Below are 22,475 nucleotides of genomic sequence, written 5' to 3'. Positions count from 1 at the left end.
CGCCGACGCGTGGTCTTTTTTGCGACCTGGCTCGTAGAATTAGCTTTGTTTCTTGCCTGGGCCGACAAATGCTCATGCAGACGGCTCACCTGGGCTCTAAAATTGCCTGAGCAAGAAAGCCCCAGTTCTCGCAGTCGAGTTTCAACTCCGTCGACTTTGAGTTGGCGGAGATCGGAAAGTGATGGCACGGAGCTCATGGTGACGGCTCAGGATCTCCTACGACTGTGGAACTTTAGAAATTTCAAATCTCGCCGAGTAATTGCAACAAGGAAGAAAGAAATTGCAAAACAGTTGGATGCACGCAGCAGCACAGCTAGCGAGAAAAAGAGCCGTGGATGGGTTTGTTCCTGTTTTTGATGGCTGTGGACATCCGTTGGCCCAACGGTCTCGTGTGAGTACGGTGTTTGTTTGTGCTGCCAGCTCGCGCCCGGCATTTGTTTGCGCTGGCAGCTCGGGCCCGGTGCGTGAGTGAAACCGAACCGTGACAAAGGCTTTCGCTCTTTAGTGCTATTGACTGGCTTTTCATACGATGCCTATTGATGTCCAGAGACATGCTGTCTAGCCTTCCCCTAGTACGCATTCACGGGGCTTTGTTGAAGTTCGTGCCGTGAACTGCCAAAGGGAATTGTTTGAATGGTGCTGGGGCGAGTGCGACATTACGGCGTCCCTGCAGCTGGCCTAATCGCGTTTGTCTCCACAACCGATTTTAACGATCATTGACAGATGCGTGACCCCCGTATGATTTGTTTATGCGGGCAATATGCGACCTGTTCATATTATTATTATTCACGTCCACAGGAATGAACGAAATATCTAGGAAACAAACAAAAGATAACAAACCAAATAATAAACTCAGTCCAAGACATAGTCAGCTAGTCGAGCAGGTGCAGTGCGAACACGGCCGGAATGACGAGGAACAGGAGAAGAAGTACTAACCAGATCAGAAGACCACGGCTGTAGCGGCGGAGAGCAGTGTGGCAAATCATCATCGGACAGCGGCAATGGGTCAGGACGAGAAGCAGTAACGGCGGGTGGTTGACAGTCAGGAGGACGGGATACGGCTTCATGCGGACGAACAAAATTGCCCCTGGCAGCATCATAACTGAAGAAACCCTCAGCCAGAGCAGAATCAGATGGAGCAAGAAGACTCAGAGGCGGAAAACAATCAGCCGATGGCCCAGCGGCCGAGGCACCAGGGGGACGAACAAAAACGGCCGGAGGAACAATCTCAGCAGCCGGAGGAACATCAGCAGCAAGTGGCACTTCAGCAGCAGCAGACAGAGAAACATCACGGGCAAGAGGCGGCAGACTCGGCGGAGGAGACGGCACATCGGTCACCACAAGGGACATGGCATCAGCATTCCTGTGGCGCGATTCAGGGCGGTGCACAACAGCAAACACGAACTCCCCCAAAGCCTCTATCCCTCGAGCTTTCCGACCACGGGGCTCCTTGGTTGCCCGCAATGGAATTAATGGAGAATTATCTGTTCGCGCAGTGAATTAACGACCAAGCAGGTAGAGCCGGAAGTGGTTGGCGACAAAGACAAGGGCCAGGGCTTCGCAGTCACTGGCATCATAGTTACGCTCCACCTTTGTCAGTATTCGGCCACCAAAAGCAATGGGACGTTCCACCTGGTCCTGTACCTGGCTCAGGACACCACCAATGGACACTTTAGAGGCATCTATGTCCAGAAGGAAGGGACCGGCATCTGGTCCGAAGTCCAGGAATGCCATAACCGGAGCACTCGATAGCACAGACTTCAGCACTCGGAAGGAAGCGTCGCAAGCTTTCGTCCAAACAAATTGCGCATTCTTGCCAGTGAGAGCCGTCATTGGGGCTGACTGCTGCGAAAACCCACTGATGGATCTGCGGTAATATCCCGCGAAACCAAGGAATGACCTGACCGCAGTGACGGACTTCGGCATCTTCCACGCAAGAATCACGGAAACCTTGTCCGGATCGGGGGCAATTCCGTCTGGCGACACGCGGTGCCCAAGGAACACGACATCCGACCGGAAAAAAGGAACATTTCGCCGAATTGAAATGAAGGCCTGCTGGACGCACACGCTCAAATACCCGAGACAAAATTAAAACTTGGCCTGACAATGTATCGCTCGCATTGAGAACATCATAGAAGAAGACACGGCAAAAAGGCTGAGCAGCAGCATTACAGACCCTGATATGTATTATACTCAAGTGACTGTATGCATACTAGGACTTCTCCATGCGTGTGTACACCAAGGACTCCGCAGTAGTCAGGAGACAAGAAACCCCTTGGCACTCTTCATTGTTTTGTTTTATCTTGTTGTAAATATACTCTACTTCTTGTGCCAGGACTTGTCTTCGTTGGAAAGAATACTAGCAGTAACATCACATGACGCAGTGAACATTTGTGATCCTTTAGTTTTGTAGCCTTTTAGTTGCCTCGTTGTCATGTGTGGGAATCAGAGGGACTTGGTACCATTTCGGGCATGCGTTCCACCGAGCAGAACCAGATGTGTCATGGCCGCGCGTTGGCGGGTTTGTGACTTGGCTTAGATCAGTCTAGTGGCTACCCAGGTAGACAACCAATATAGCCGCCATTCAAGTTAGCTAGCTCACACAGAACAACACAGGGGCGTCACACACGGTACGACCACTACGTCAATGGTCGTACCACTTTTCGTCCAGGATTGTCCACCCAATTCATCCAAAAAAAGCGATAAAAAAATTCAAGGATCTTCGGACTTGTACAAAAGTCAAAACATCGTAACTACAACTAAAAGTCGCTCTAAAAAGTCACGGCACGAAGCACGGTATTCCTGTACATGTGTACTACACTCTAGCAGTGTACTCGTACAGTGAGAAGATGGTCACAGCACTCGCCCATATGTCCAGATCGTACACTTCGGTATGCTAAACAAGGCAGATCGCGCCTTGTTCGTAGGCCGGATGTGACCAGTGACATGTCACACCTCATAGCACAACGAAGTGTTGCAAGAATAGAGTACATCCACGAGTACTAGTACTTTGCTAGCACCTCACAGTCACACCACAGGGAGCACGCCGTAGATCTATGTACACAGTTTGCGAAGTCAAATCGTTAAGCAAGCCTTCTTGACAACAGGCTTTCAGAATTAGAAGGAGGCAAGGCGCGTGATGTCGAAACATGCCAAGTCACGCTGCCACAAGGAAGCGGTCGATCGCCTGCTGACAATCCCGGAAAATGTCTGCGATGTTGGTGAGCGCTTGGACTCCCAGTTTACTGCCCAGCGGAAGGAGAATTGTGCTTGTCTGCTGCAAGTGCTCCGCTCCGTGCGCTTTCTCGCACGACAGGGACTCGCTTTGCGTGGAAGCTCCAGGTCGGGAGGTGGAGAGTGTGACGGTAATTTTCTGCAGGTTCTGGCTCTACTGTCGGACAATGATGAGAGTCTTGTGCGCTGGCTGAACCGTCGGACTGACAAGTACACTAGTGCTGCCATTCAGAATGAAATACTTCAGGTAAGAATCAGACAAATGACATAATCGTGCGATGGGTTACACGGCCTTGGCCTGAAGTGGACAATTATGTTGACGATGTACTGACGCCAGCATCGACGCGAGAAGCAGTAGCTGCTGAACTGGAGCGCTACAGTCTTCTCACAAAGCCACCAGAGCCGCCGTCTACTGCACGAGTGCTGGGCCTGCAGCTGTCGACATCTGCAAACAGCGACGACACCCGATGGTCGAGGCGAGATTGCGTAGATCTTGCATTTGAGCGTCCCCTGACGAAGCGAGGCGTCCTCCAGTGGACCGGACGACTGACCAGTCACTACCCAGTAGGCGCCGGGCTGCGACCCGCCTGCTCGTACTTGAAGCATATGGCAAGCACAGCTACTGGCTGGGACGATCCGGTTCCGCAAGGCATTGTACGGTGTGCCGGCGAAGTAGTTGAGCGTCTGGCACGTGGTGACTCTGCACGTGGAGTTTGGCGTGTGCCGTCAACATCTGGCGGCGACTGGGCAGTCTACTGCGACGCGTCTGACCTGGCGACTGGCATTGTGCTGAAACACAATGGAGACATCGTTGGGGATGGCACGTGGCTACGTGATGCAGACGACAGGAAATGCATCAACGTCGCAGAACTCGACGTGGCGATGCGTGGTCTGTCACTGGCTGTTGAGTGGGGCCTGGAATCAGTGCGGCTCATTACTGACTCCAAGGCTGTATTTGGATGGCTTGGTCAAGTTGCCGAGAATGCGTGCCGTGTTCGCGTAGGAGGCCTGCACAAGGTGCTCATTGAACGTCGGTAACAAGTGGCAACTGACCTGATGGAGGCCGCACGCCTGAAGGTGCGTGTTGAGTGGACGCCCACTGAGAAGAACCTGGCTGACCAACTGACTCGTGTTCCGGTGCACTGGGCTAAAATGGTGCAGACCCGATACAACTGCTGAGATTGCCGCCCCCGTCGATAGCACAGTTGATGAGGCAGCGAGACTAGCTGTCAAGCGCGATGAAGTACAGCATGCCCAGAGAGCATCTCCCCAGCTGATGCCTGTACTGTCGACTGTCCAGCTAGGCAAACGAGTCGAGGTAAAGCCATTCAGCAAGATCAGAGACCAGCTTGTTCTGGATGACGGAGTGTTATCTCGCAGCTTCAGGCTCCCGGCACTCGGGAATGTGACCGTGCCGATCATCCCAGAATCTCTGATACCACGTGAAGTGGAAGAAGCGCATCGAATGTCCGGGCACGGTAGCTGGACAGTGATGTACGAGATGTTGCGCGGCATCTGCTACTTTCCCTTATAAACTCGCGCTGCCAAGAATGTTGCCGTAAATGTCAAGCGTGCTGTGCAGCGAATGGACGTGGTGGGGCGACGGTGCCACTTACTCCCCCTGAGATCCCCAGTCGCCCTTGGAGTGTGCTGCAAGTGGATACACTGGAGCTTGGCGCCGACCGCAGCAGACAGTACCACTGTGTACTCGTGTGCACTGATGTATTTAGCAAGTGGGTCGAGGTGAAGCCACTACGGCGACACGATGCTGCAAGCGTTGCAGGAGCGCTGACTAGTATGTGCTGCCGGTGGGGTCTGCCCGATCAAATCCAAATGGACACCGAGACCGAGTTCCAGAATGCTGTTGTCCGGTCCCTCTTCACCCAGTTTGGCGTGCGCGTGAAGACTGGAGCAGTTCGCCACCCACAGTCGCAAGGCGGCATGGAGCGCATGAATCGCACTCTCATAACGCTGATGTGGTAAGTGCTAGATCAGGCGTCGCACTGGAAGAAGGAGCTGGATCTCCTGCTGTTCTACTACCGATCCCGGCCGCATTCCACGACGACAGTGTCACCTATGCTCGCGATATGTGGCTGGAAGCCCCAATCAGTGGGTGTGGAAGAGCGCCCAGAGGTCCTTGTGCCGAGCGAATGGGTTGAGAACCTTAATAAATCGGCTGCCCGTGTACGCGATGTTGTGGAGACAGAGTTGTCTGTATCGAGCCCTCCACAACCATCCACCAGCACCCAATCACCCTACGTTCCCGGTGATACAGGTTTGTTCCGATGCCCCGCGCATCACCAGAAGTTGTTCCCACCATTTGAGCCTGGCCGGAAGGTGGAGAAGATTGTTTCTCCATCTACTGTCGTGATCAGTTATGCCAATGGTGCAAAGAAAGTGGTCAACATAATTGACCTGCTGAAGCTAGACTCAGCTCCTGTAATACCGGATTCTGAGGAGGGCCACAGCGCACAGCCGAACCCTACCGAGAGTGATAGGGAGAGTTACGCAAGTGATGGCGGAGCCGTTGGCCTGGAATTTGACGGCGGAGACAGTGATTCAGTCCCACGCTATGATCTCCATGCCCCAGCTAGCTGTGGACGCCCAATGCGATATTGTCCCTGAGTAGTGGCGTCTGGAGGGAGAGGTGTAATAGATTGACTAGTAACTGTCGACGCCACCTCATCTCTCTCTCTATCTCTATTCCTTTCGTGACATCTAACGTACTATTTACTATTGATCACTACGTATTATTACTGTTGAACTTCATTTATTCACGCTTTGTTCGTGACGTTCTTCCTTTTTCCAGTATTATCGTGCGTGCACACGATGACGTAGATCGCCATTTTGTCCGTGGCATCTTGGTGCGCGAGCCTTTATTCTTTTTCTCTAGCTCTTTTAGTTTTAGTTCTTTTGTGCAAAAGCAAGTAATTAGTCCAATGTCGAGTGGGCTGTGAGTGTTGCATGTTGGGCAGTGCAGACAGGGTAGTTCACAACATACTCAAGAATCACGTCCCTGTGATCTCAACTAACATTAAAGTCAGCGAGTCGTGACGGTAACCGCCTAGCTCTCGTTAGTCAAGCCAACTGGTTCTGTACCGCAACAGATACGAGCATAGAGTACAAAATGTGGCTCCACAGGAGGGACATTTCCATCGAAAAAAATCCAACTTCAAATGAAACTGGTACTGCTCTACTATCGTAGAGATGAGCCTGGTGCTGATAAACAGCATGCAGCTTATCACGTACAACTGAATGCACGTTTGCCAATCACTCACGCAGAGCGTATAGGTATGACAGTTCGCCATTTCGATCCATCTCAGATGGAGGTAGACCATAGGCCATAACATGTGGTAGATACACCCCTCTACCACGTAGGTATCAGGTTCAGTACAAAACTGCCGCAGAGCTCCAGGAGCCATTTCATAGACTTGGTGGTGTCCAACAAATCGGTTCCACCCACACTCCACCCTTTACAAAAGACCTTGGCGACCTCGCCAAGACTTCCACGGTAGGTTCATTGCTGCCAACAAGGACAGACACAAGCCACCCACACTGTAGCACAGTTCTGTGGTAGTACAGTACAGTTTTGCAACCAACTCGCCGAGTACAGCATCCCAACATTCCAGATGTTCATCAATGAACGCTGAAACAGTGATTCAATTCTAGATACACTAGAAAGCAGATACGCCGCTGATGGTCCTTGAGTGTTGAACTCATGAGCCATTGAATATGAGCTGTGCCCATTGCGCATTCCGAATGGCATAACATGAACTGACAATGACCATCGTGCAACTGCCAAAGGCATAGTAACAACCTGATCACAGGTCTAGGGTGCAACATGTTTGCATCGTACAGAGCGCTAAGCGTCTCTTCAATTTTCAGGAGGGGAAACAGGTCCCGCTCTGTCACAGCATTAAGCTTCCTGTAGTCAACACTAAATCGTGTCAAACTGACCGTCTTTCGACAAGTACAATATGCGACGACCAAGGACCAGCAACATCTTCCACCAGCCTCTGTTGTTCCATATCTTCAACAAGCTCGCGAGCAGTTTCACGAGAGTTCCATAGCATACGCCTAGCAGCCTGTGCAACAGGGTCATGATCATGTGTCTCAATCTTGTGGTGTGGCACCGAAGTGCGACAAAGCTCAGATGAGTTCAAAGCGAACGCATCTCGGTACCGAAGCACTAAGGCTTGGAAGCAGTGGATCTCCTCGCGGAAGATACTAGATTGTCTCAGAGATGTCTCATTACCGTCTCTACCTCCAACCGCCGCTGTGGGCTCCTGGACCGAAACCAGCTCGTCCCTACTGTCGTCACGGGTTTGAGAACCGTGAACGAACTGCCTCCACGCTCCTCGCCACGCCACACAACAAAGGACCAGTACAAATTGTTAGAGATCTTTTTCTTCTACTTCATTTCAGTAGGCGACTGGGGAACTCATAAAGAAGAACCAACACTGACAACGAACGACTGACGACTGACACGGAGACAAGACGAGACAACAGAATATATCATAGTGAAGGCGTACAACGGGGACAAGACAAGCAAGTGTGTACCAACGGGGACAGAAGACGGTGCAGCCGCATGTACCCAGGAGTCAAAAACAGCGCAGCAGCATGTACCACGACTCAGCAGCATGTACAACAAAGAGACACAAAAGCAGCCACATGTACGACAAAGAGCTACACGTGCAACCGCATGTACAACGAAGAGACACAAGCGCAGCCACATGTACAACACTATCCCCCATCAAAAAAAAGACATCCACTCCTGTGGATGGAAGCAATCAAAACAAAATTAGAAGAAAGACAGGAGAAAAAGAAATCAAATGTGAACACAATACAGAGGAGAATAGAAACAAAACATGCAGGGCCAAAACAGTAAGAGACGTAACTCCGGACCAAAAAGCCAAGGCACAAATGTGTGAAAAGAAAACAGACCGGGCCCACCCATAGAGGGAACCGCCATACTTTCAGGCGTGGGCCGCCAGGAAGTAACCACGTGGCCCTGGTACGAAGCCAAGGCAAACCGATGGCACTGCGAAGACCGCGGCAGCTGAACCGGGTGACCAGGCATCTGGAAGCACAGGAGTTGTCCGGAAAACCATCACGCAGCAAACCATCACGCAGCCGATGGGGCTACGAGAGCTCACAGAGACAGAAAGACACACACAGAAAGAAACACGGACTGACGCAAACATCTCAGCCATCGCCAAAATCAGAAAAGCACACGAAGGAAGGGAAGAACAGCCAGGAAGAACACGTCGACTGAAACAGGAGCAATTAATCAGTGAGGACACCATTGAGGACACACAAACAAATCGGTTACCAATACGCAAAAGATAATGAAGAAAAACCACAGGGCGCTACCCTGAAAAACCCACAGGTCTCTAACCTGAAAAAAACCACAGGGATTGAACCTGAAAAAACCACAGGGATTGAACCTGAAAAAACCACAGGGATTGAACCTGAAAAACACGGAACTACATCCGCTTCGCAAAACCAAAAAACCGAGACAAAAACTGTCAGGGACCGACTGGGGCGCGCAAGGGCCAACCAGCAACACGCGGAAACCATAACACCCGCAAGGCAAACCGATACAACAAAACACAGGATCCATGCAGACCACCAGGCAGACCGTGGCTCACCATGATCAGACGCCCACCCAAACGAACTAGAGAGACCCACATGCCGAAACACAATTATTACAAAACCATACGCTCACAAAAAAATTCAACCTGGATCCGAAACGAGAATCCTACATGAAGTTCACACCTCCCACCAAACCGGAAGCCACCAGCTTTCCGACTGGGTGCACAGTGCATGACCGAGCCTGACAACGCTCTGCACGGAACATGGAGAAACTACTACTACTACTAGTAGAACTGTACTAGTGAAACAGTAGAAACACGAAACAAAATATGGATCGACTACAAACGAGGCAGCACCTCGAGAACGTTCAGGTGGACATCCAAACAAAACACGCGACACAGTCACAATATCGGAGCAGTCCGACGGCAACTCCGTGACAAGCACAAGTGCACAACACAAGATGAGATCAAAGCTACCCATGCTGAATTCACGACGAGCAAGCAAAAACAAGTTCGAGATTCGAACGCGAAGCACACGAACAGAAGTTTGAAATTTTCATACACACAACCGTACAGTACAGGGTAGTCGATCTACTAGTCAGAGCGACACAGGAACAACGAACACAACGGGGCGAACTTACAACGAGCAGCTAGACTACACTACACACTCGAGCACAAGAGAACAAGGTTCCACGGACCTCCTGCCGGGACCAGAGTCACCCAACGCAAAACAATTTGAAAAAATTCGAAATCGAATACAAGTTACGGCAACACATAACGCAGAGTAGACAATTACAAAGGCATTCTCACCTGAGTAGGCGCTCTCATGAGAGGCTTGGACGTGTGTGAGACTCAAGTAACTGGGCCATGGCGAGAACACGAAGAGGAGACGAAAACACAGCTGATATGGAGACGAACTCAGGGTCGTGGATACGATTTGGAGGGCGCCAAATGTCCTCACGGGTTTGAGAACCGTGAACGAACTGCCTCCACGCTCCTCGCCACGCCACACAACAAAGGACCAGTACAAATTGTTAGAGATCTTTTTCTTCTACTTCATTTCAGTAGGCGACTGGGGAACTCATAAAGAAGAACCAACACTGACAACGAACGACTGACGACTGACACGGAGACAAGACGAGACAACAGAATATATCATAGTGAAGGCGTACAACGGGGACAAGACAAGCAAGTGTGTACCAACGGGGACAGAAGACGGTGCAGCCGCATGTACCCAGGAGTCAAAAACAGCGCAGCAGCATGTACCACGACTCAGCAGCATGTACAACAAAGAGACACAAAAGCAGCCACATGTACGACAAAGAGCTACACGTGCAACCGCATGTACAACGAAGAGACACAAGCGCAGCCACATGTACAACACTACCACTACGGGAGTAACCTCCAACCGTATCTGTGGGCCTCTGGACCGTTTCCAGCTCGTCCCTACCACTGAGGGAGCGTCCTCCAACCGCCTCTGTGGGCTTCTGGACTGAGACCAGCTCGTCCCTACCACTGCGAGAGCATCTTCCAACCACCCATTGTGGGCCTCTGGACCGAGTCCAGCTCCTCCCTACCACTGCCGGAGGATCCTCCGACCGCCTCTGTGGGCTTCTGGACTGAGACCAGCTCGTCCCTACCTCTGCGGGGGGTTAGAGCGGGACAATCTGCGCCAATGCGCAACTGCTTCCAGACCCCCCCCCCCCCCGAGGGAGTCCTCTGTCTCAGCTACTTGAGCTGATTCTTCTCTCTGGCCATCGGCCATAGTGTCTTCGATCACGATAATCATGACGTCAGATAATGGTTCCAACCGACCAATCAGCATTGCCCTCTCTAGAGTCACTGCGTCGTCAGAGCAAATCAACACCCGAATTGGAACATCCACCGTAGGGCTCACTAGCGCACGCGCCATCATCACATCATTTATCCTTTGAAAACACCCATCAGGTATCGTCAAGGCGCAGGTCGGCAACCCTTCCGACTTGTCTAGCATGGCGTTGACCGTCACCTCTGAAAATGGAGTTATCACTTCACGTCTCCGCAATCGAAGAATGTGCTCTAGTTTGCCATCACCATCATGGCTCGGCGGAACGACGGCAGCTTTAGAAGCTTTAAAAATGCAGTGCTCCATCACCTGAAGTGATCTCGCAAGGAATTGGGACAGCAGTTCGCGTCCAATGTCAGAACCAGTAACCAGCATCATACTCAGTACGTGACGAACACCTTAGGGTGCGGACGTTGACAGATCCGACATGAAACAGGCATCGGCCAACACAAAAGTGCTGGTTTCAGGTGGGCATCACCTCACTATTGATTTCCATCACACTCCAATCAAAACATTCGAGATCCGCATCAACGAACTCAAATCAGCAGTTGTTCAAGCTCCCTGCAGAAATAATAACTTGTTACTGCACCATTGTTTCAGCCAGCATCTCAATTGGTGCGCCCAGTTTCGAAATCTGGCTTCGTGACTCCGTCACACGACAAGGACATAGTCCTCTTGACTGGGTTTTGAACCATCAATGTTTCAAAGAACAGCAGCACTCCCCAGCGGCATGACCGACTTTCGCCAGGTCTTCCGGAGCAAGTAGATGGCACGCCAACAGATAGCAAGAGGTAAAAACAGAATGAGTTTACGTTCCATGTGCATGCACTCAGACAGAGTGTTCACTGAACCAACCAAGGCCAGATAGAACAAAGCATTTCGCTTCCGAATCCACTTGAGAAATCAACATGAAATTCACACCTCTGCGTGCTCGAGTAATCAAGAGCTCAGAGCTCAGCATGGACCAGTGCATACCGAGTAACGACTACTCTGCCAGAGCAACAGCAAGACACAACTTGGATCCTGGTCACAGCACCAAATGTCATGGCCGCGCGAAAACAGTTACGCTATAATGTCCACTAACACCACCAGTTACTAAACAATCCGAGTCCATTCCTGCATATCATTTAAATATATTTATGTGAAGATGCAAGCTGGTGCAAATGTAAAACATTATTTTCATAACATAACCCAGCAATAGGTAAGTACAATGTGTAATGTATTCACGACAGCATGTCCTCCGCCTTGTAACATGTTTTGCCAGTACAAGAGGCCTCGACTATCGGAAAAAACTACAGCCAGCGCACCCACAGGGACCGAAAGTTCGTACTACACGCTGAAATTAGTTCGTCTTCACGAAAGTTCGCCGTACAGGAGTTCGTCTTAAATTTTTTTGACTTGATATGATGCCTGCCAACCGTAGGATTAGCCCTAATTCATACTAAAGGTAAGTTTGCCTTATGAGTGTTCTTCCTAATGAGGCTTGACTGTATTTCGTGTTTGTCCAGGTTTTTGGGCAATAATCAACTTTCAAGCCTACCTGGCCAAATATTCCAAGGTCTTTCAGCACTTAGTATCTTGTAAGTTGCATTATCATAATGGTACATTGCACGAAATCGTACAACACTTGTTAATTAAAGATCTGCTGGGATCAAGATGACAACACCTGTGGTTTCTGTATAATGCTAGGCAGGGCATGCGGAGAGTTTAAAAGCATTCTTTATGCTTGTGCTTTCACGGTAGAGAATTGCCATGGTTATAAAAGGACGTTACTACTGTTACCATGTGCGTCAACCACTCAGCAGCTATGACCGCCATCAACATAAACTTTTGTGATCGTACTGGTGTGCTCAATTCTAATTTTTCTTTCATTTCACTGCCTATCCCCAGATTATAGTACCAACCACAACAAACATACAATACACTGCTCCATAGTATTTTTTATTCCCGTAGCTATGCAGAAGACGTTACTTCAGTAACGTTTGGCGCTAGCAAGGGTCCACGCAGCTTTAATTTGATGTTTATCTATTTGTTTGTTTGTGCCATTGGCATGCCTGGCGTTATCCCGTATCTGTCCCGTACCATCAAGAGTACCGTACCATCAAGAGAATGAGTACGTACATGTATGCGAAGTGTATCGGGGGAATGCATGTGTCGCATCCCTGGCTCTCAGTGACCAGACAAGTAAAGTCAAGAGGGATAACAAATAAATATACGAAACGAATGCATACGTGGACGGGTGCACGCACGTTTACATACATGTATTAGTGTAAGAGAGTTACAAAGTGCAGCAGTCAGCATAATACTAGCACATGCTGAGAGTGCAAGCATCACCATTGATCATGGCCATGCCAATGTTCAGCAGCACTCAATTCCGCAAGCTTCTGAAGATCAGCACACCTGCAACAAATAGATAGGACAAGGATACGCTTATTACCGTAATGATGAATGGGAGCACACAACTACTCTTTTTTTTGAAGTACCCAATTCTCAACGAATGTGATGCTCAATGAAAATCCATCCACTCAAAGACCTGTAAACAGGTGACGGTGGGGACAATAATCTATTAGTAATACAGGTGGAATCCTGGTAATTCGAACCTCCAAATGCCAGGAAAAAGCTTCTAAATATCCGGACATTCCAATTATCCAACATGAACCCACAACACAATTTGTATGTCAAAATGCTCTCATGGTCACGCAGAGTTGCACTATGGACCTTAGACACAGATTTAACGGATACTGAACTGGCTAGCACAGCCTGCTCATGCAAACTGAACTGACCAGTACAGTCTACAGTGAACTTCGAATTACACTTTGCTAACTTCGAAATATCAGCACAAGTCCCACACATTTTCTATTTAGTGGAATCCGTGGAACTTCGAATTAACCGGACATGTTCTGTTTGAGGTTCAAATTATCAGAAATTTTTACGTGGGAATCGTATTGACAGAAATCGGTCCAGGATTTCACCTGTACGAGGAATAAGATCGTTTGTGCACACAACAGCTTGAGAAGCTTGAGAAGCTTTTTCTTGTCATCGGCATACAATCAATCCTCCTACTACTAGTACTAGTGAAGTACTACTGCTAGTACACTGGCACTGCGTTTGTGGATCCCACTGTATTTGACATCATACTAGAGGAAGAGTGTCGTGGAGTTCCCATAATTATCACAGGGATAAAAATACATGTCTCATGAAATAGAATTGATGATAGCTTGACGATCGTATACATGGTATACAATTGATGATAGCTTGACGATCGTATACATGGTATACGATTGATGCAAAGTTCTTGCAGTCCTTGAGGACTGATATTATTGTCACGCAACTATTACAAAGTCGTTGATTACTTTTAGGGCATTCATTCAAGCAACATCAATCAAACGCGATACGCTCCTTGGAAATAGAAAAAAATTCAAGCATAACGACGGAACAGCAGACCAATCGAAACGAATAAAAGCTTCCTTACCCTGGGCAATGCGCTCAAAATACAGGATCTGGAACAATGCTGTTGGCACTGATCAGTCACTGGGTGTGGCTTGCCCTAGAGCAGGTCGACAAGCGTCCGGAGCGCTGCAGCGAAGAGTATGACGTGCTGGAGCTGTCCGCCAGGCACTGGTGGATGCGGTCCGTGGTTGCGTCGTCAACTGCTGAAGGGTGGACTGCGCCGGTTGTGTCGGCACTGCGTTGGCAGTTGGGCTGCGAGTCCGGAAGCGCCGACAACCTGACCCAAGCAGGATTTATCTGCATTACTATACACTACAATTATTGATGTGAGTGCCGTCCAATGCGGCTGCCCATTAGCGTAGTGGGCAATGCGCTCGAAGTACAGGATCTGGAACAAAGCTGCTGGCACAGATCAGTCCCTGAGTGTGGCTTGCCCTGGCGTGGGCGACAAGCTTTCGGAGCGCTGCAGCGAACCGCATTTCATGCTTGTGTCGGCACCACTTCGCCAGTTGGGCTGCGAGACCGGCAGCGCTGACAGCCGGACCCAAACAGTATTTATCTGCACTAATATTATACTGCAATTTATGTGAGTGTCGTTCAATGCAGCTGCCCATTAGCATAGTGGGCAATGCGCTCAAAGTACAGGATCTGGAACAATGCTGCTGGCACTGATCAGTCCCTGAGTGTGGCTTGCCCTGGCGCAGGGCGACAAGCGTTCGGAGCGAGGCAGCAAAGTGCATGTCATGCTGGAGCTGTCCGCCAGGCCCTGGCGGATGAGGTCCATGGTTGCGTCGGCAACTGCTGGAGGGTGGCCTGTGCTGGGTGTGTCAGCACTGCGTCGGTAGATGGGCTGAGAGTCCGGAAGCACAGTACTCGAAGACGAGTAAGAGAATTAGCAGGATCATTGCAGAGTCGTCGTTGAGCTGAGAGTCTGCATCAGCCGGTCTGTTAAACAGAAGGGGGAGGATCTAAGGCCAAATGGTGGTGCCTTAACGTTATCTACATGGTATGAACCTTCTCAAAAATGCCAAGCCGGGGCCAGACATGAGGGGAAACAGGGCAAAGCCGAAAGGCATACTTCGTGTCAGCTTTAGAGAGGAGAGCTCAGGGACTGTAGCATTTCCCTAGATTGAACGCGGCAGATTTCCGTGTCGACGGAGTCGTAGCTGTCGGGCCGAAAGGAACGAAATGCCAGCGCGTCAAAGATTGTCATGTAGACATCTTAGACTATAGGGTCCCACCTCATGGTTGGGTCCGCAGCCAGGAGTGAGCGGAGCGATTGATCGTACTCATACACAGCCTGGAACCTAAATTTCCGAGCCATCCTCAAGATTATGGGCTGGTACGAAAACAACTCCGGGGCCCTGGAGAGGTGTGCTGCTTCGTAAATTGCACAATACGTGGTCCAAGCGTCGACTCACGGCCAGGTTCCGGTGTTTGTCCGCACCTAGCCGTCTTTCCAAGTTGTCACAGACCACCGTCCACTAGTGCCCATTCTCAACTCGTATACGCTCGACCAAGTTGAGAAGCCACGCCTGCTCTGGCTCCTGCTGAAGCTCCAGGCATACCAGTTGACCGCTTCCTGGCGTCCTGGCAAGGAGAACGCCTTTGCCTTTGCCGATGCATTGTTGTGTAACCCTGTAGCTCTGCCTGGTGAAGATCCCCTCCTGATGTGCTGCAAACAGTTACGCTATAATGTCCACTAACACCACCAGTTACTAAACAATCCGATTCCATTCCTGCATATCATTTGAATATATTTATGTGAAGATGCAAGCTGGTGCAAATGTAAAACATTATTTTCATAACATAACCCAGCAATAGGTAAGTACAATGTGTAATGTATTCACGACAGCACGTCCTCCGCCTTGTAACATGTTTTGCCAGTACAAGAGGCCTCGACTATCGGAAAAAAACTACAGCCAGCGCACCCACAGGGACCGAAAGTTCGTACTACACGCTGAAATTAGTTCGTCTTCACGAAAGTTCGCCGTACAGGAGTTCGCCCTAATTCATACTAAAGGTAAGTTTGCCTTATGAGTGTTCTTCCTAATGAGGCTTGACTGTATTTCGTGCTTGTCCAGGAATTTGAACCATAATCAACTTTCAAGCCTACCTGGCCAAATATTCCAAGGTCTTTCAGCACTTAATTTCTTGTAAGTTGCATTATCATAATGGTACATTGCACGAAACCTTACAACACTTGTTAATTAAAGATCTGCTGGGATCAAGATGACAACACCTGTGCTTTCTGTATAATGCTAGGCAGGGCATGCGGAGAGTTTAAAAGCATTCCTTACGCTTGTGCTTTCACGGTAGAGAATTGCCATGGTTATAAAAGGGCGTTACTACTGTTGCCATGTGCGTCAACCACTCAGCAGCTATGACCGCCGTCAACATAAACTTTTGTGATCGTACTGGTGTGCTCAATTCGAATTTTTCTTTCATTTCACTGCCTATCCCCAGATTATAGTAACAACCACAACAAACATAAAATACACTGCTGCATAAAATGGCAATAAATAAGATAAATTGTGCACTCATAACAAAAGCAAAAATGAAGAAAGTCAAGTTCCATAACGTTTTCTTGTGACTGTCATCAGTGGAATGCCGTCACATAAAAATGTAATAACTAAAACACACACTTATATACATGTGCTATGTAAACAGAAAGAAAACGTTGTATCACTCACACTCTTCAAGTAATACACACGCACCATTACATTCATTCACACAGTATCACATTCATCTGCCACTACCTTTCTCACATACACTATATTCACACATTGCAAAGGTGCAAACTTCGCTTTTTGTACATGTGAGCTGCTGTATTTCTACCTGAAACCATATTAGCTACATGTATATAAGTGTGTGTTTTAGTTATTACATTTTATGTGACGGCGTTCCACTGGTGACAGTCACAAGAAAACGTTATGGAACTTGACTTTCTTCATTTTGCTGTTGTTATGAGTGCACAATTTATCTTATTTATTGCCATTTTACGACCATTGTCTCCTCGTCGATTGTTTAAACACACTGCTGCATAGTATTTTTTATTCCCGTAGCTATGCAGAAGACGTTACTTCAGTAACGTCTGGCGCTAGCCAGGGTCCACGCAGGTTTAATTTGGTGTTTATTTATTTGTTTGTTTGTGCCATTGGCATGCCTGGCGTTATCCCGTATCTGTCCCGTACCATCAAGAGTACCGTACCATCAAGAGAATGAGTACGTACATGTATTTTTTTTTTTTTTTTTTTTTTACTATATTCACATAACCAGCTCGAAAAGAATAAGGAAAGACAATGGTACGGAGACTAGGACAAACGTGACAACTAATGAGCAGGCGCTGCACCGAGACGCAGCAGTGATGGTGGGGCATTGATGACTCTGCCGACCTGAGGTCTCGGCGTCACGGCCAAAAACACGCACCAAAAACAATGAAAAAAGAAGAAGATAGAGCTGTACAGGTAAGAAAGATGCAAAAACCCAAGGCTTAACACGAGCGATTGTGGGGGAGAAACTGTCTTAGCGTCATACTATTCATAGGGAATCGACTGCCCAGAGCCAGTTTGTGCTGCGAAGATGGCGGTAAACATTCGTTTTGAATGATTGCATTCTCTTGCTGTGGGGAGGCTGGGATAGGAGAGCGGCAGGGAGGGAGTTCCAATCGCTGATGCTGCAGTGTGGGAACGAGCGCTTCAGTGCCAGCGGGGCAGATGCAGGCAGCTGGTGTTGGAGCTGGTGGTCATGGCCACTGACAGCACCGTGCTCGCTGCGAGTTCTGGGGTTTGTAGAGATGATGTGGCGCGGTGGCAACACAGAGAGCAGCTGCGGAGGACCAGGCAAGTAGTGCAGCTTGTACAGGCAGGCAAGCGAGGCAACAGTGCGGCGGATGGCCAGGCTGGGTAGGTGTGCCCCAGGGCCGATAGCATGAAGCGCGCGGCGCTGAACATTGTTCAGACGCTGGAGGTGGCTCTGCGCAGCTCCCATCCATACAAGAGGCGCATACTCCATGAATGGTCGTACGAACGCCTTGTATACGGTCGTCCGGCCGGCGGGGGTGAGTATGTGGGCGGCTCTGTTTAGGACCCCAAGCTGTTGGCGTGCACGGGTGGCTACGGAGCGTAGGTGATCGCTGAAGGTCAACTTGGCGTCCACCTTCACACCAAGGAGGGTGATGGTGGTTGTCTCGGGCACCAGTGTGCCACCAAACAGGAGTGGGGGGAGATCTAAGCCGGTACGTCTGAGGGTGGCTGTCATGGCCTGGGATTTGGTCGGTTCAAACATCACTTTCCATGTACGACCCCACTCGTGCAGTCGGTCAACGGACACCTGCAGTGACTGCGCGGCCACTGTTGGGGTCTGCTGGGAGGTGACTAAGCTGTACAAAGTTGTGTCATCAGCATAGGCTTCCAAGCTGGCGCCGTCAGCGAGAACATCTGGCGCGTCGTTGACGTAGGCCAGGAAAAGTGTTGGTCCAAGGATGCTTCCCTGGGGGACTCCAGCGGAGGTCGTATACCTAGATGACGTCCGCCCTCCAACGAGGCACTGTAGGGAACGGGTGTCCAGGTATGACGCCAGCCATCTCTAAAGCGGACCATCTATGCCTAGGCTACGTACCTTGTGGAGGAGGCCGACATGCGAGACACGATCAAACGCTCCTGCGATGTCCACAGCAAGGATACGAGCCGCCCCTCCACAGCCCACAGCGCTTGCCCAGGCAGTTTGGAGAGCTTGCAAAGCGTCCGATGTTCCGAGGCCTCTGCGAAATCCAAACTGGTGCGACGTGAGCAGATGACGGTCTTCAAAATAGTTTACGATGTGTCTGTTTACAAGAGTTTCCATTACTTTCGAGATTATGCACAGTAAAGATACGGGCCTGTAGTTCTTATGGGTTGAGCGGGAAGATCGCTTGTGGATCGGAACCACGTTGGCCGTCTTCCACATCCTAGGTTGCACTCCAGACCGGAAGCATAAAGCAAATAACTTGGACAGTGGCTCTGCGAGCTCATGAGCACATTCCTTAAGGACGCGAGCAGAAATACCGTCAGGCCCGGTAGCCTTGGAGACGTCGAGCCTTGCCAGGAGGCGGCGGACAGCCTGTGGGCGGAAGCGGATGGATCGAAGAGGTGGAGCCTCTGAGGGAGCAGGGTCCGGTAGGTCAGCTTCCACAAGGTCCGGACCTGCAACGCTACATTTCTTCGAGAAGAAGCGAGCGAATGCCTCTGCTTTCTCTGAGCTCGTTGCCCACTCACGGCCGTCAGAGTCGACAACTAGGGGAATTTTGGGCTGTGTGCGGTTGCCAGCAGCGTTCTTCAACTTCGTCCACCACTGTTTGTCTCTGAGGGACCCAGTTGAGAGGCTGCGACGGAGGCTGTCCTCCTTTGCACGTCGTGATCGAAACTGGGTGGCGATCGCTACAGTCACGGAATCGGTGAATGCCTGCTGAAGTGCTGGGTCATAAGGGTGTTTTCTCCAGTCGCGCCAGCGCTTCTCCTTCTCCCTCTCGGTCTGGGTGCATTCAGGCGTCCACCATACCGGATCGGAAGGCCTCGTTTCCAGAACTTTGGATGGGACAAACTGTGCAACAGCTGCAGTAATCGAAGCGGTAACCTGCTCACAGGAAGTTTCTGGGTCCTCCGTGATGATATCACCCCATTCCACGTTGCGAAGGTGCGCCCTAAGGCGATCCCAGTCTGCCCTGTTGTAGCGAAATACTGTTCGCTTAACAGGGGGTTCACGTCTAGGGAGCACGGAAGAAAAGTCTGACAGTACAACTGCATGGTCAGATCGACCGAGGGGCGGAAGTATACGTGTAGTTACTGGGGACGTGAACGTTGACATTATGAGATCTAGCGGGTTGTCTCCACGAGTCGGTACTGTGACATGCTGGACAAGAAGATGGGCAGCGCAGGTATCTTCGAGAGCCTCGCCTGCAGGCGTAGATTTCGAGCTGTTCAGCCAAGCCCGGTTGTGCACGTTGAAATCGCCAGCTAGGATAATGTGGGAGCCCTGGTGTCTAGCTTCTGGGAGGATGTTGTCGAGATGATCGATTAAGGTAAGATCGCCAGGGGCACAGGACCCTGGCCGATACACTGCTCCCAAGACGGTGCGGATGCGAAGTGTATCGGGGGAATGCATGTGTCGCGTCCCTGGCTCTCAGTGACCGGACAAGTAAAGTCAAGAGGGATAACAAATAAATATACGAAACGAATGCATACGTGGACGGGTGCACGCACGTTTACATACATGTATTAGTGTAAGAGAGTTACAAAGTGCAGTAGTCAGCATACTACTAGCACATGCTGAGAGTGCAAGCATCACCATTGATCATGGCCATGCCAATGTTCAGCAGCACTCAATTCCGCAAGCTTCTGAAGATCAGCACACCTGCAACAAATAGATAGGACAAGGATACGCTTATTACCGTAATGATGAATGGGAGCACACAACTACCAAGTTCTCAACGAATGTGATGCTCAATGAAAATCCATCCACTCAAAGACCTGTAAACAGGTGACGGTGGGGACAATTATCTATTAGTAATACAGGTGGAATCCTGGTAATTCGAACCTCCAAATGCCAGGAAAAAGCTTCTAAATATCCGGACATTCCAATTATCCAACATGAACCCACAACACAATTTGTATGTCAAAATGCTCTCATGGTCACGCAGAGTTGCGCTATGGACCTTAGACACAGATTTAACGGATACTGAACTGGCTAGCACAGCCTGCTCATGCAAACTGAACTGACCAGTACAGTCTACAGTGAACTTCGAATTACACTTTGCTAACTTCGAAATATCAGCACAAGTCCCACACATTTTCTATTTAGTGGAATCCGTGGAACTTCGAATTAACCGGACATGTTCTGTTTGAGGTTCAAATTATCAGAAATTTTTATGTGGGAATCGTATTGACAGAAATCGGTCCAGGATTCCACCTGTACGAGGAATAAGATCGTTTGTGCAAACAACAGCTTGAGAAGCTTTTTCTTGTCATCGGCATACAATCAATCCTCCTACTACTAGTACTAGTGAAGTACTACTGCTAGTACACTGGCACTGCGTTTGTGGATCCCACTGTATTTGACATCATACTAGAGGAAGAGTGTCGTGGAGTTTCCATAATTATCACAGGGATAAAAATACATGTCTCATGAAATAGAATTGATGATAGCTTGACGATCGTATACATGGTATACAATTGATGATAGCTTGACGATCGTATACATGGTATACAATTGATGATAGCTTGACGATCGTATACATGGTATACGATTGATGCAAAGTTCTTGCAGTCCCTGAGGACTGATTATTATTGTCACGCAACTATTACAAAGTCGTTGATTACTTTTAGGGCATTCATTCAAGCAACATCAATCAAACGCGATACGCTCCTTGGAAATAGAAAAAAATTCAAGCATAACGACGGAACAGCAGACCAATCGAAACGAATAAAAGCTTCCTTACCCTGGGCAATGCGCTCAAAATACAGGATCTGGAACAATGCTGTTGGCACTGATCAGTCACTGGGTGTGGCTTGCCCTAGAGCAGGTCGACAAGCGTCCGGAGCGCTGCAGCGAAGAGTATGACGTGCTGGAGCTGTCCGCCAGGCACTGGTGGATGCGGTCCGTGGTTGCGTCGTCAACTGCTGAAGGGTGGACTGCGCCGGTTGTGTCGGCACTGCGTTGGCAGTTGGGCTGCGAGTCCGGAAGCGCCGACAACCTGACCCAAACAGGATTTATCTGCATTACTATACACTACAATTATTGATGTGAGTGCCGTCCAATGCGGCTGCCCATTAGCATAGTGGGCAATGCGCTCGAAGTACAGGATCTGGAACAAAGCTGCTGGCACAGATCAGTCCCTGAGTGTGGCTTGCCCTGGCGTGGGCGAAAAGCTTTCGGAGCGCTGCAGCGAACCGCATTTCATGCTTGTGTCGGCACCACTTCGCCAGTTGGGCTGCGAGACCAGCAGCACTGACAGCCGGACCCAAACAGTATTTATCTGCACTAATATTATACTGCAATTTATGTGAGTGTCGTTCAATGCAGCTGCCCATTAGCATAGTGGGCAATGCGCTCAAAGTACAGGATCTGGAACAATGCTGCTGGCACTGATCAGTCCCTGAGTGTGGCTTGCCCTGGCGCAGGGCGACAAGCGTTCGGAGCGAGGCAGCAAAGTGCATGTCATGCTGGAGCTGTCCGCCAGGCCCTGGCGAATGAGGTCCATGGTTGCGTCGGCAACTGCTGGATGGTGGCCTGTGCTGGGTGTGTCAGCACTGCGTCGGTAGATGGGCTGAGAGTCCGGAAGCACAGTACTCGAAGACGAGTAAGAGAATTAGCAGGATCATTGCAGAGTCGTCGTT

The 22,475-nt window shown here is 49.8% G+C and overlaps 2 protein-coding genes across 2 annotated transcripts in view; both read left to right on the top strand.

Annotated features, from left to right (window-relative positions):
* The first annotated feature begins 3,139 nt into the window (after positions 1-3,139).
* On the top strand, positions 3,140-5,217 carry LOC135819971 (uncharacterized). The gene is made up of 4 exons (XM_065333269.1): positions 3,140-3,365; positions 3,539-4,268; positions 4,396-4,728; positions 4,965-5,217. The coding sequence occupies exons 1-4, from the start codon at positions 3,140-3,142 to the stop codon at positions 5,215-5,217; spliced, it is 1,542 nt and encodes a 513-aa protein (XP_065189341.1).
* Positions 5,218-12,167: 6,950 nt separating this feature from the next.
* The window catches only part of LOC135819231 (sushi, von Willebrand factor type A, EGF and pentraxin domain-containing protein 1-like), a 157,894-nt gene continuing 147,586 nt past the window's right edge, over positions 12,168-22,475 (top strand). The window contains exons 1-2 of the mRNA XM_065332398.1: positions 12,168-12,233; positions 16,188-16,259. The gene's annotated coding sequence lies outside the window, so the exon portion shown is untranslated. The remainder of the gene's footprint in view (positions 12,234-16,187; positions 16,260-22,475) is intronic.

Source organism: Sycon ciliatum, chromosome 6 (assembly GCF_964019385.1).
Source record: "Sycon ciliatum chromosome 6, ocSycCili1.1, whole genome shotgun sequence".
In the NCBI taxonomy this organism is placed as follows: domain Eukaryota; kingdom Metazoa; phylum Porifera; class Calcarea; order Leucosolenida; family Sycettidae; genus Sycon; species Sycon ciliatum.
This window is presented reverse-complemented; position numbering and strand designations above follow the sequence as displayed.